Consider the following 14,500-nt stretch of genomic DNA (forward strand, 5'->3'; position numbering starts at 1 on the left):
CCTGCAAGTTGATGTTTACTTTCTAGGTGTTACTGGGCTTATTGCCTGTTACTCAGAATGAGTCCTCATGGGGGTGCTCAGAAGTGCTTTCAAACTTAAGAGGATTGGCATAAGGCTGGCATTTCTTTCTTATTTATATTTACAGCATGGTGACAGTGGTTGGGAGTCATAAAAGCTACTCAATTACACATTTGTTTAACTGCACACTTCTGCTGTTATCTTTCACATCCCTCTCTTTTTCCCTTTTATTTTCACTTGTATTAGGTTTCTAAATTGGCTTGGCTTGGACCAGCAGCTATTCTTTTTTTTTTATTTAGAGCCTGAGAAGACCTTGTCCTCAACTGAGTTTCTTGGATGCTGCCGTAATTCATACAGCAGTTATAGAAACAAAAATAGCCTGGTTCTGGTCCAGAATAGGATCACATGCACCTCTGGTTTATGTGGGTCTCAGAATAGCAGTGTATGCAAAAGCATGTATGCGTTAGCCATTGCTCCCTTTTTCATATGTTGTTTTTATTCATTAAATGCAACCATATTGCAGTGCATCCTAGTTTAATATAAAGGTCTGTTGGCAAAATGTGGCATTTTCCCTCAGCTGTTAGCACCCCTCGAGGGAAGATCTATTGGCAATGAGTGCTGTGCAGAAAGCAGTGCTGACTTCAGACTGCACTTCATGTATCATCAGTGACTGTAGCACCCCTATGCGCCTAAAAACTCTCCAACTATGTAAAGCATAGCTTTCTTGTATGACTTACGGTGGCTAGGAGGTAAGAGGCTTCAGCGATGGGGTTGTCCCACCCAGCACACCTGTGGCATTTACAGGCACCAGGTTATCTGTGAGTGTGGACTGAATGAGGAACAGTGGGCTGAGAACTGGCCTGACTGTCCTGGTGCTCTGCTGTCTCCATGGGCTGTAGGCCAAGTTTTAAACCCTTCGGGAGGACTGATGAGACCAATTTTTCAAGTGGGACCCCAAGCAAGTCCTCTGGTGGCCATGATGCTCTTCCCCAGTTGAGGTGATACAGCTGGAAAAAATGCCTCCAGTTTGCATCTGCGTTTGGATAACCCATGTCAGGTGGAAGGCAAGGAGATAAATTGGAAGGATTTGGTAGCTGTACCCCAGATCAAAACCCTGTGTGGCAAATGTCAAGTATAGGCCTATGATGAACCTGGGAATAGCGATGCATTGATGGAGAGGCTCCTGCCTCATTCTCCCAGCTCTGCCTCTGCAGCCTGGGACAAGCTATTTTGGGGCATGCCGTTTTTTTAAATGCCATAGCTTGATGTGCACCAATTTGTGGTGCCAGGTTCTAGCCTAACTCCCGTGGATGCTTATTCTGCCTCTCTTTTGATTTTCCTGTCATTAAGAAGTGGATGGAAATAACTCACCCAGCTTCAGAAAATTAAATAAATTGGGCATCACCCTGGAGCTGGGCAGTAACGGTTGGCTTGGGGTAGGTTTTGGGAAACAGAATGTGCTAGTGTGCCTCCCAGGGAGCTGCCTGGCTGACTGAGAGATGGCGGACAGATGATGAAACCAGCTTGGTTTTGGGACCTGTCCCAAGCACCCCCTTTGCCAGGGCAGATCCTCCCTGCAGCAAGCCCTGCAGGCGCGCAGGCATGCACAGCACCCCAGACCCCACTCCGCCCCAGGGGGCAGCTGCCACGTTTCGGTGCTCAGCGTGATCCCCTTGCTGGGGCCATGGCTGGGGCTGGGGTAGGGCACCAGGAAAGGATCACGGTGCTTTGGGGAGGAAGGCCCAGCAGGTGCCATCAGCAAGCTGTGACGGGCTGTTAACGTCCCCCCTTCTTTTCTTTTTTTAATCTTTTTTTTAATCTTTCCCTTTTCCTCCGCACACAGCTGAATGAATCCGCCAAGCAGCTCATCGAGATGGACAAGACGTGCTCGGCTGCCGCCTCCGGCTGCGACGTGACGCTGCCGACAGAGACGGCGGCAGTGGCGGCGGCAGCGGCGGCGGCGGGTCTGGCACCGTGCTCCACGCTGGCCGGGGCGGCCGGGGCAGCCCAGCGGCAGGCGGAGGGCAAGAAGAACGCCAAGAAACGTCACTCCTTCACTGCCCTCAGCATGACGCACAAGTCCTCCCAGGCCGCCAGCAACCGGCACTCCATGGAGATCAGCGCCCCTGTCCTCATCAGCTCCAGCGACCCGCGGGCGGCCGCCAGGATCGGGGACCTGACCCACCTCTCCTCCAGCGCCCCGGCCCAGGTAAGGGGGAGTGGAGGTGAGTTTTGGGCACCCTTGGTGGACAGCAGGCCGTTGCCTCGCCTCTTTCGTCATGGCTGACCCTTGCACAAAGCGGTTGCATGATGTTGTCGCCCCGATGTGACGGTGTTTGGCATCTGTCGTTCCCATCCTTGCGTTAATCGGTGGGCAGGCGTGAGGAGCCAGCGGATAAAGCCAAATTTGATTCACAATAATGCAACACGTTTAAAAAAAAAAAAAAAAGTAGCCCTACAATTTGTTTGAAGTAATGCAGCTTATGTTGCATCACTTTCCATTGTAGAAAGGAATAATTTTGAGTGATCCCGTTACCCTGAATGTATCTGTTACCCTGCAGGGTGGCAATGTCAGTATGAAATTCACACATTGGGGATAGAAAAGATTTTTAGAGTAATTATTTCCCTACAGATCACTGATGAGCAAATGTGCCTTACTTTGACAAGTGTTGTACCCAGCGAGTAGCTGCTGTTCAGAAACACCCAAGGAGGTTTTAACCATCAGACGTGCTGAGTGTGCAGCGCCCAGTCCTTCCCCCTCTCAAAGGAGGGGGCAGAGGAGTAGCCTCCTGGATTTTCCCACCAAAAGGAGCTTCTGAGTGGCTGCTTCTGGGGGCCTGGCAGAAACAGGTGCCAAACTCACCAGGGACGCACTGAAATTCCTGCTGTTTCTGTGGGTAAGGGAATCCAAGTGGTAATTTGCAGTTTGAAGGCATAGAAGAGAATGGAGAATAATAATAGTCCCAAACCTCTTCTGCCTCAGCCTTCCTGCTGTCATCTACACACCTGGTGTGCAGATTAGCTGCCATGGGTTCCCTCTACAGACCAGCTCCTCGTGGTCTGCGCTGCTTGCTAGCACCGAGATAACCTAAGCATGGCAGAGTCTTCCCACCCATCATTTCTCTGCTGAAAAAAAAATGCCCTTGCCCTTTTCCTCTCCCTGGCTGTGCCTTCCTGCCCCTTGCACCTGTGTCCCCATATGGGGACAAACATGGATCACTTCCCCTGCCACAGTGGAGCAGGAAGCGATCCACGTTACGGCCACTTCCCACACTGGTATGCTGGGAGAGGGCAGCGCAGGAAGGAGGGCAAGCAGCAAACTGCAGGGACTGCCTTGGGCAGGAATGCCCGTTTATGTCCCTTTGCAGTGCTGATGGGTCTCCCCTGTGGGGCCGGCGTGGTGCCCCAGGTCATGGAGCCACGCTCGACGGCTGTGCCGTACTGCCACCCGTGGCACAAGCCCCCGGACCCCTGCAGCCCAGGTGTGCAAGGAGGCTGAGGAAGGCAGGGTGCCTGCGTGCATGCTGATGTGTGCCACAGGGCTAGCCGAAACAGCATGCCGAGGGGTCGCTGCCGCAGCAGGGCAGCACCCTTTACTCCTGCCTCAGCTGCTCGCCTCCCTCTGCTGCCCATCCACATGTAGGAGCTGGAAAAGCAGCTTGGTCCAACTGTAATTCAGCTCATTTTCTTCCACATGCCTTTTCCAGGCCGGGTGGCTGTGCCGTGAGGTCTTCCCCCTCCTTTCAGCCCTCAGCAGGAAGGTGAAGGTGAGGATACAGCCCCCGCACAAAGCAGCACGTGCGCCAAGATGTGTTGGGACATCTGTGAAGCAGTAAAAGCACTAGACATGAGTGAGGGTCCCAAGCTTGTCAAGTAAATGACAGCCAGGTTTTTGGCACTCAGAGCAACACATTTGGACTTTACAGAGACAGACTGTGGCTTTTCTGTTCTTGTGCTAGTCAAGGGAAAAACCGTGCACACCCTTCGCTAGAGTCATGTGAAGAATTATTCTAAGCTAGTAAACCACAAAAATTAGCCCGTGAAGCAGAAAGTGCCTTGATTATTCTCCCCCATTTTAACAGAACAACTGGTGTGCAAAGCCCCACTCTTTTTGCAGACCATTATGGCATTTGGGCACAACTGGTAGGAGACAGAAGGGCCCCCATGTTCTCTGTAACAAGTTAAGGTTATGAAAATCCAGCCCCAAGGAAGGTTGGTTGGGTCCTTTGCAGCAGATGGGAAGACATGTAATTGGTGTCACGGTCAGAAGCACAGCTAGGGCTGGGGTATAATGAAGCCACTCCAGTGTGCCCATGGTGGGAACAGGTTTGGGGAGTGGTTCTTCTGCCTCAGGGCATAGAGTGGGCTTGCAGACAAGGCAGCTGAGCACATGCCTCCTTCACTGCTGGCCAAAACTGTCTTGGCAAAAATCCAGGGAGGGGAAAAAGAGTCTTGGTTGTTCGGATCAACCTTAGTGAAAACAGGTCTCCCTCCGTCAAAAAGCATTATTGCAACCCAAGGACCCTGTCACCCTAAGTGTGGCATTTGCATGTATGAATACATATCTCTGCTTTTGGGGGCCTTAGTATTTGCTTTCTGGTTTGAGGGATTTAAACATTTTCATTTGCAAACTTTGCTAGGAATGTGGATCTGTGGGGAAAAAAAAAGTGGAGCTGACGTTCTCACTGTGTTCTCTTTACTGTAGGAGCAGCCTTCAGAAAAATGCCTCACTGTTGTAAGAGTAACAATAAAATCACAGGAGCTACCAACATAAATTCACTTGATTTCGGCCTTCTTAGTTAGGTCTACAAAGAATCCAGAATTTGCCTCTTCCAAAATGTACATTAAAATTGTGCAACTATATTTATATATCTATTAATTCCATAATAATAGGGGTTATATTTTAATTAAAAATGTCAGAAATTCAGTTCCTTCTCTGCCATCTGCTAAGACCTACATGGCTCTGAAACAATTAATGATGCTGTAGCCTTACACAGAAAATCAGTTCAGCATTTTTCTTTTTTTCACATGGCTGAACGCCAGCCAAAGTAGCATAAACAAAGGGCCCCTGAGTTCTTACATCAAGGCGTTCGGGGCAGTAAAAATCTTGTCTTCGGATCGTTTTGTTCTAAAATGTATTTGCCATTTTTAAGGTAAATGTCCTATATGTCTTGTTAGGGGGTTGACATCTTGACCACCTGTAAACTGACTCTACTGCTGCTTCGGAAGAGCTCAGGGGCATTGCTGAGAGCATGGGCAGGTTGGTGGGAAGGCTGTGTGTGTAGCTGCCAAACTAAGGAATACGTCTCACGTTTTCTTTCCTTTCTTGAAGAGGAACCTCTCTGCCCTGCAAGTCATCGTCACAGCCCTTGAGTGGTTCATTCTGTAACCATCTCAAGCCCCTTCTAGTTTGCAGCGGCAAAGTCAGCCAAAGCGTATTTCTTACAGGTGAAACAAATTTACAGTTTCAGTGCTGACTATCTAGCAAATTTATGCCATTCCTTTCACTATTAGGATCCAAATTTGGTTTATTGTGTCTTGATATCATGTCCTTGAAATTTCCAGGCACTTTATCGTTGTTTATTTAACAGATCTCCTCATAAAAATCTATAAAGGAGTTTTTTTCAGTTTAGTAGGTATGAGCTTCTCTGGTACGTATCAGCATTGGTATTTAGCTTGCAGCGGGGTTTCTACCTTTTTAAAAAGTTTGACACAGTTTTTCTATAGCCTGTCCTTTGAACAAGCAGAATTCAATTATAGGAGTTCTTGAACGGCATCCAGTCCCCTACCACAGGCAACCGGCTGGTGCCCAGTGGAACAGTCTTCTTAAAACAAGCATCCATTTTCCTTGTAGACCTTAGGCGCCTACATCTGGGGCACCTGCTTTTTCTCTGCTGACATGAGAGGAAACAGACACTGAAGGCTTCTTACTGTAAGAACTTAAACTTCAGGTGCAAATTTTAGATGTTTCAGTAACTATGGAATATATTCTGCCCCTTAGAAGTGATTTCATGCATAGTACTATATTCCTGTGGCTTTTGTCAATTTTTGTGAATTGAAACCAGACTTTCATGCCGAGCTGACATGTTTTTTGTTTTTATGAGTTGCTAGACTATTATAAGCCTCCTGCTTCTCCAGGAGGGCACAGATTTATGCGTGTTGAGCACTGACATGCAGGCCAGAGTATGAAATCACATGTTTTGAAAGCACTTCTGCATATCATTAATTTAATAATTGAAGACTACAGGCCTTCCATAACATGTTCGTTGTTCTTTAAGCAGAACCAAATCAGCTGTTTCCCAAAAGCCAAGATGCATTTTGAAATGAGTGATGGTCTAAAAAAACCATCTTCATTGACAGCAAACCTAGGGGGGCTCAAAGGTAGAAGAATCAACTTCAAGGCACCTCAGCTGGATAAAATAGTGACTGGAAGACCACAGTAGCCAGGATACAAAGCATTTATTTTCAGAGGAGCAATGCTGGGATCTTCATTTCGCTTGCAGCCAAATTTACTTCTTGCATGCTTTTTGTTGCATGCTAAATATCACTAATTAAATGTAAGATCTCCATTGAAAAGGTAATAGTGTCTGTCCATCATGTAGAATGTCCCCTCATGCTGGGAAAATGGATTTTTATTGAAGATGTAAGTAGTGCGGCAGGCCTGTGATGGAGCTGAAGCTGAATTAGGTTACGGGTGCAGAGGAGCAGTTCATAACTGAGACTCCCTGGGGAGCGGGGACGGTCCCCCTGGACAGTAATCGTGCCTAGGCCTCAGATGGCTTCTCTTGCTTCCATTTTCACCCCTTATGAATTATTCTACTCTGCTATTTGGAAAGGTCATAGGTCAGTAGTGCTCCAAATCCCCTGGTTTTTGACAGAAAATGCATTTCATGAATAATGAAGTGTGGCTTTGTGCACACCAGGATAACAACTGAGTGAGGAAGAAAGGATCCTTCCTGCAAGAAGGAACTTCTATGTGTGTGTTGAACAACTCATCACCATGCACAAGAAGTCCATTTGTATCTGCGAGTGTTAGTACAGGCTCCTAACCAGAGGCCACATGTTCAGGAAGAGCTGAGAACAATGTCTTGCATGCTCCCAGTCCCTAAGAGTGACAGTATTTGAAATGAAAAATGTTCCTTGAAATGTCTTGCTATATAAATCATTTGGAAGTGTGACTCCTTATCAGTTATTTGGAAGAGCTGAATTTTAGCTGAGAAAATGTAATAGCAGAACTCTGGTTGAGCCTTGGCTGATAACCTAAATGTGCTGACCATGAGAAGCATACAGATTATACATAAAATCCAGAGTCTAAAAATGAACCTTGAATTTTCAAGCACACAACAGGCTCTGAGAAAAGAAGAGAAATTCAGGTATGTTTCAGCTTTAGCCTGGACTCCAAATTCTATCCAACCTGCTCTGCTGCTGGCTGTGAAAGACAACTGAATGGACATCCAGTGGGAGCGAGACATCTGAAACCAAAGGCAGCTATCTCAGGAGGCTGCACGGGTCAAAATGGCAAAAGAGAAGTAATATTAGTCCGACCTGTGTTTCTGTCATTTAGATCAAAATATGTCATGAAAACAGCATAAGAGACTTCGCTGAAGTCTAACCTAAACTACTCCATGGTCTTCGTACCTTCCCGGTTCTACTCTAAATTATTTAGAACTCGTTCCAAACATTGCCTTTTCGTTGCATCTCTATTTTAAATAACTTTATAAAGAACTCTTTTTTGGGGTTTTGGTGGTAGGAAGGAGTTAAGTTTTTGTAAGCAGACAGTTTTGGGCAGGTGTGTAAGCTGCATTTTTTTTTTGGCTACCAATAGGTCTTTGAATATACTCTGTGCATATTGGGATATATTACATTATTTGTCAAAACTGTTGCATGTGAGACACATGAGCTGACTCAGTCTATCAACTGATTACATAAGCTACAGAGAATCCAGGTGAAAGTAAAATCACCTTTCAGAAACTACCAGTTTAGCGACAGCATCTTCTCTTTGTCCTATAATTTGCCTCATCACAAATACATTTTGAAAGATTTTTCAAGAACCACAAAGCCTATTTTTTTACAGGGTCTAGGAAGAGAAAGTTTTGCTTTAGAAGGGTTATTCAACTGTGCATGGATCCTGTTGCCTGTAAAACAAAAACAATTTCTTTTTTTTCGAGATGCTCCTCAGGGTAGTAACTCGAAAACATTCTGCCACTGAAAGCATTTTTGCACAGGGCTAATCCTGAGGCTTTATACTACCTGCCAGTCAACTACTGACTTGGAAGCCTCAAGAACAAGCAAGGCACTCTCTTGGTATTTACACTGTACCACAAAATCCTGTCCATCCAGCACATGCTATGTATACACGCATGACATTTTAGCAGAAATGACTACCGTGTGTATTTTCCCTTTTTGTTTGTTTGGGGCTTTTGTTTATTTGTTTACCGCTACTATCTCCCTGGAGGGAGACTTTCTACAGGAGGCGTTGCACAAGATCCTGATGAGTTTGTTGTGTAGTTATCAAAAGGATAATTATGAACATGTTATTAAATTAACATCTTTTAGAGGTCAAGCTTTCACTTTAAGCTTTCCTGTCCTTCTGCATTTGATTTTTCATGTTCTTTGATCCCAGAATTGCAAGAATCTATTTACTATAAAACCATTTAAAATCTCATGATGGAGAGCTAGGCACCGGTGCTCAGTGCTGAAAGGGTTAGTCTGAGAGAGAAACAAGGCTGAATAAAATATAATTCTCATGATGCTCATCCACATGATGCTTAATTAGTCCTCATTTGGGGGAACTGAGAAGCTGCAAACCAGAATAATCAGTGCTTTTATGGATGGTAATGTCGGATGAGCATTTGGAAGACGATGACAAAAAAATACTTGGGTTTTTTTTTCACCAACTTGCAGCCATCCTTAGATTGCAGGATAGAGGAAATGGAAGCTCAGAAAATACATTTACATGACTTCTCCAGCTCTCTGTGTAGCTCCATGAGCTATTCACAGAAGACATGGTGACATGATTTTGGCCTACTATAAGCCAAAGAATAATGAGAGCCAACGTAGTGCTAGAATAGGCTGGCATAATATTCTGCCTCACCTTCATCCACAGCCACAGATACTTACAGGTTGTAAGAACCCCTCAGTAAATGCTAAATCATATAAATTTAGCTCCAGTTTTTGCAGGAAGGAACTTGGTATTTATGCAGCTATTTATGCAGCTGCAGCTGTTATTGTGCACATTTGTTTGTTTTTTACACACATACCATTATGGAAGAAAAAGTCTTACTCTAGAATTGGTAAGTCCGTTTCAGTTCCCACTTTGGTAATTAGCATTTGATGAGGCTTCTTGATCTTGCGTGTAACACTTTTCATCAATACTTGGTGGCACTGCCATGCATTAAGTGCTAATACATTATTTCTAGAAACATTAAGGCCTGGAGTGATTGCCACAGTCATTGTTTTATGGAGTCAGCAAATTAGAGAAACAAGTCACAAGAATCTTAAAGACCATTAGCCTGTTTTTTGTGTTATTTCCAGAGGACGATATATCAATCTATGTGAGCTGAATGTTTGAGTGTTTTTCTCTTATGTTAAAGTAATATTAAAGAGAAATTTAAAGTAAGCTGTAAATATGCATTCAAGACATTAAAAGAAATTTTCCTGTGAATTAATGAATGTGATAAGTGCCCTGTGGTGAGACAGTGCTGGATTTGCTTTGAATTCAAAATAGAGATTTCTGGTTGGTGATTTTCTAGATGATAAGAACATTCGTCTGATAGCAGCAGCTATAATTTTTCTGTGAAGGCTGCTGCAACCTGCAATATCTTTGCACTCTCTTCCTAGTTTTATCACTGTCTTCATGACTTCTATTCCCCTCCAAGCACTGAGTCCCCTGCTTTTGCAAGGCACTTCACTAATCCCTGCAGGCACCATGTCTTTTCAAATTAAACCACAAACATGGCCTTAAAGTACTGGTGAAAATCTAGAGTAAATCTACAAGGGAGAGAAAAAGATAGTTTATGCTGGAAGTCCAGACTACTAATTCTTATCCTTTCATAGAGGTGTGGATGGGAAGAGAGAAAGGGAATGAATATGAGACAAAGTTTCAGCCCAGATAAGTGGTTATTACCTTTAATTTCCTGGTCTCCATGGGCTTGTCAGTAATGTTTTGCCAGGCTGGTTGCTTTTAAATATGTGTCAGAGCTGACACAAGAGGCAACAACATCTCAGCAGTGTATTATTTACCCAGGAGTATATGCTATAAACTGTAATAGAAATATATCATTACGTATACATTAAAGTTCAATTTGTTTTGATGCTCCTGTAGTCCCCTTGCAAATAATACTTATCAGTTGGAGGAAGAATGAGATCCATCTGAGCTTAGACACATTCTGGTGACTTCTGAAGAAATCAGGCTGTTTGTTCTCACCAGGAAATGCTGACCCTCAGTCTGGACAGTCGTCTGCAAAGCTCATTTTTGTCAGCTAGCTTTGGCTCTCTTTGTTTTACATGACACCTGAATGGTGCCTGGTGCTGTGACTTACTTAAGCATCTAAAAATGGTGTCGGAAATGCTGTGTGGGGACCAAGAGCAGAGACCCTGTGCTCTGCTGCCCCGAGGACTAGAACAAGTTTAGCTAAGCCCCAGAGTATCTTTGTGCAGAGTCTTTCTTCGTTCTTGGCCCTTGCATAAAGTAAAGTAACTTGCATAAAGTAAAGTAATTCTTGTAACAGCCAACAGGGAGACTGGGAGAAAGAAACAGACAGTTTTTAAGGAGGACTCAAGGCATGAGTTACGAGTTTCTATAAGGCATTAGCTTCAGCTGGGCAGGGGATATGTTTCAGTGGTCGTAAGGAGGCTGTTGCATTTACAGACACAAAGTCCTTTTATATTATCCAGCCCTTGGGTCCATAATCACCTACTGCTCCAGAGATATCTGTCACACAACATCGCTGTGCCCGTGTGTATAGTCTGGGAGTTTTACTCAAGATTTAGCCTTCCGCAGTACAGGTGACATTGCTGTGGTACTAATGGGCACAAAGAAGCAGGAATTAGTGCAGAGGTATCCGGAGGTGGTTTTCAGCATGCCTTCGTGCAGCTGCTTTTCCCTGCTGGCTGGCAGCTGGGGCTGCATTGTCCCTCGGAAGAGAAGAGCTGTTGCTGCTGAACTGAAAACATCGGCAGTGGTAAGTGGTACTCGGAGGATGCCAGATTGGAGTGGGAGCATGAAGAAGTCGTATTTGACTGTTTAATGGCCTAAGTAAATGGGATGAGAGTTGGCAGTGTCTAGTTCAGAAAACTGCACACCACCATTAGAGTAAACGACCTCCTAATCAGGAGGTGTGCTACAGTGTGATTACCCAGCAGGTCACGTCTGGAAACTCAGTGGCCAAATGTTTAAAGGCATTGGAGGCTCATAAGGATACAGAGAAGCACCAAATGGTGTTTTCAGAAGTGGCTCTTATTACTTAGATTGCAATAAAATCCATGGGAATCATACAGTGAAGTAGTTCTTAATGCCTCCCTGAGAAAACTCTGCAAGGTGCCTGTTTTCGTTAATAGGTGCCCAAGTGCCTCTTAAAAACCTGGCTGTCAGAGATGTCCCCTCCCCAGTAAGGCTTAGCAACAGTGAGTAGCAGAGGTGGAAGAAGGATTAAGATGCAAATGCTGCAGTGTTTGGGTCCTCCCTGTGTAATGCCTGTGTGTGGCTGTATTTGCGTGCCTAGTGCCACAGAAAGGTGCATCACGCAGGGACATGCCATCAGAAAGGAAGGATGTGGCGCACAGACCTCCCAAAAGGTATCGAAGCAGAGAACAAAAAAGATCAGAGCATTGTCTCGGATTCCCGTTCCCCTGAGCAGATGAAAAGGAAAGGAGGATGTGTTTAGTACCTTCTTCCTTAGGTCACAACAGCAAAAGTACAACCTGGCTCCAGGGCTAAATAAAGAAGGAAAACAAACTAAGCCGTGCTACCAGCTGTGATGGAGAAAGGCCTGCTGTGTTGTCCAGGAGGATTATTAGTGCTACCAGTAGCTGGGGAGACCCACTTAAAACTGTAGGAATGGAAAGTGGAAAGGTAAACTTCCAACAAAGGTAATCAAAAGTATGAAGAAATAGAATATTCTTTCACAAAATTCAGTCTCTTCAAAATCTTATTGCAAATATTATCTTGCAAAATAATCTAGCTATATTGTATCTTATAATATGAGCTAATTAGTGATACATAAGAGAGAGAACAGGACCTTGAAAGAGGAGGCTTAGAAAGCCTTCACCAACTGTGTCAGGGACTGTAGTTTAAATGCAAAGCTAGTGAACATTCAGATGCATAGTAGCAATCAGGCAGCCACCAAGAGAATTCATCAAGGAGCACAGAGGCGGATGAAGCTGCAGAGCAGAATACTTGTGTCAAAGTAAATGCCAAGATGTGAACAGAGGAGCTGAATTCAATGCAGTGGAAGGCCAGCGGGTACTGTGGAGTAAAACCTGGTTATGAAAAGCAGGGTCATAGGCAGACTGGCAAGTACACCATGGTGTCAAAGTCTGCGGGGGAGAGCAGCTAAAGAAAAACTGGAGCAGAATCAGGAAGCAGGCACAGATTTAGAGTTTGGATGTGTATGATACTAGGCTGTGCAAAGTGGCAAAAATAAATGGTTTGTAGGGTCCAGGCTGGCACCAGATGCAGCAATATTACAGTAACAGGCCATAGGCAAGAAACTGAATATCAGGTGGATGGAGAACATACAGAACTAAGGAGATTTCCTTGGGATTATTCAAGGGAAGAAAGCAACATTGTCATCTAGCAACATCGTCATCTAGCAACATCGTCATCTAGCAACATCTGAATGATACGTAGAAAATACCTGGGCTTATGCTTCCAGTGGTATAGCAGATGCAGAAGCCACCACTGTCAATGCAAACAGGAAAATAAATGATGCTTAGATAGCTACGCTGCTCTCTGGACTTGAGCTCATCTCTCTGCAGAATCAGGCTGGCTTAGCCCAGGGTGCCTGCAGTGGGCACCCCTGGCTGGGATAGCAGCACCTCTGGAAACTCTGCCTTCGCTGAGGAGTGCGGAGAGAGGATCATAGGAGCTAAGGAAGGGGTAGCGCATGTCTTACGCTGCTGTAAGTGATCTTCTCTCCCATTACGGTTGCACCCTGAGGCTGTTCACTCAGCTCTGTTTTTTCATAAGGTAAAAACAAAGTGTTTTGTCCTACCAGAAAAGGGTGCGGACTGATCTGTTTTCTGTTTTCTTGGAGGCAGTTTCTCTAGCTCAGAGCAGGCGTACACTGGTGGCACAACATGAAGAGTTTGAGCCAGCCGATTTCTCACTTACCTCTTGGGTGAGGCAGTTGCCCAGCATCTTCCGCAATCCCTAACCCCATTAACCAGCTCAAAATAACAAATGAGGGATCGTTCTCCAACTATCCCTACATTTTTGGGTGGGTTGGGGTTTTTTTCTGTAAGTTGATATTATCTCACTGATGTGACAGGCAGGATTAATAAAGGCTTAGTCACAGAACTGGAAAGAACACTTACTTCTACACATAGGACTAAGAGCTGCCTCGAACCTTCCTTGTTTGAGCAAGCAGCCAGAAAGTGAGGGGAAATAATGAGAAAAAGGAGAGGTACTTGTCACTACAACTTCATGATTGAGCATAGATGTCAGTGAGAGAGGAGACAGTTTTCTGCTTGTTGCCAAAAGCTATGGAATCACAGAGCAGTGTCTTCATATTTTGCTGCAGGATTTCCCAATGATACTGTGTTAATATACAGCAAAGCAATATGGATTAGCAATGCCATATCAAGACATGACACTACTAATTATGTGGGCTTCTTTGGAATGAGGTGACCTTGAAATCTGTTAATTAAGTAGTAGTATGTGTCTTGGTTTAATTCAGTGTCATTTGTAAGCGCAAAGAAATATCCCTATGTTTCTGTTCCCAAAATAAATCAATATTTACTGTTTGTTAGATAGCATATGGAAACAGAAAAGCTGCACTGGAGGTCTGTGAACTGCTCAGAACCCTTGTTGAATGTAACAGGCTCTGTCTGAACCTACAATTTCTGCATAAACTTTGGATACTACTTTGTAGAGCCATTCCGCATATGGATGTTCATGCAGCATTTGGTTAGACTTACTAAAAAAGTCTTTTGCTCAAGTAAACCATTACAAGTCCCATCAGCCCAGCTCTGCCCTGCCTTTGCAGCAAAGACCTGTTGCTACAGGCCTTTGCGTTACTGCAGGAGATGTTTCCAGTCAGGATTCATTTTTTACATAGGTAAATGGGGACTTTGGTGAGACAACTCAAAAGAGTTTGCCCTGAGCATTAAGCTTTGTAAAATGAACGACTACATTTAGAATTGCCTTTCAACATTAATATCTGGAAAAGATCTGCCCTGTTCTCTATATGAGAGTGGGGATTTATTTGCTGTGGTAAAAGTGGAGTGGACTCCTCCTTTCTCCTTTCCAAGGTACTCCTGT

At 44.7% G+C, this 14,500-nt stretch overlaps 1 protein-coding gene across 1 annotated transcript in view; it reads left to right on the plus strand.

The window, feature by feature from the left end:
• Positions 1 to 14,500, plus strand: part of SH3RF3 (SH3 domain containing ring finger 3) — a 253,571-nt gene that overhangs the window by 192,755 nt on the left and 46,316 nt on the right. Inside the window, exons 4-5 of the mRNA XM_075724723.1 lie at positions 1,862 to 2,227; positions 3,726 to 3,785. Coding sequence (XP_075580838.1) covers positions 1,862 to 2,227; positions 3,726 to 3,785 — 426 coding nt within the window. The remainder of the gene's footprint in view (positions 1 to 1,861; positions 2,228 to 3,725; positions 3,786 to 14,500) is intronic.

This window comes from Pelecanus crispus, chromosome 1 (assembly GCF_030463565.1).
Source record: "Pelecanus crispus isolate bPelCri1 chromosome 1, bPelCri1.pri, whole genome shotgun sequence".
In the NCBI taxonomy this organism is placed as follows: Eukaryota; Metazoa; Chordata; class Aves; order Pelecaniformes; family Pelecanidae; genus Pelecanus; species Pelecanus crispus.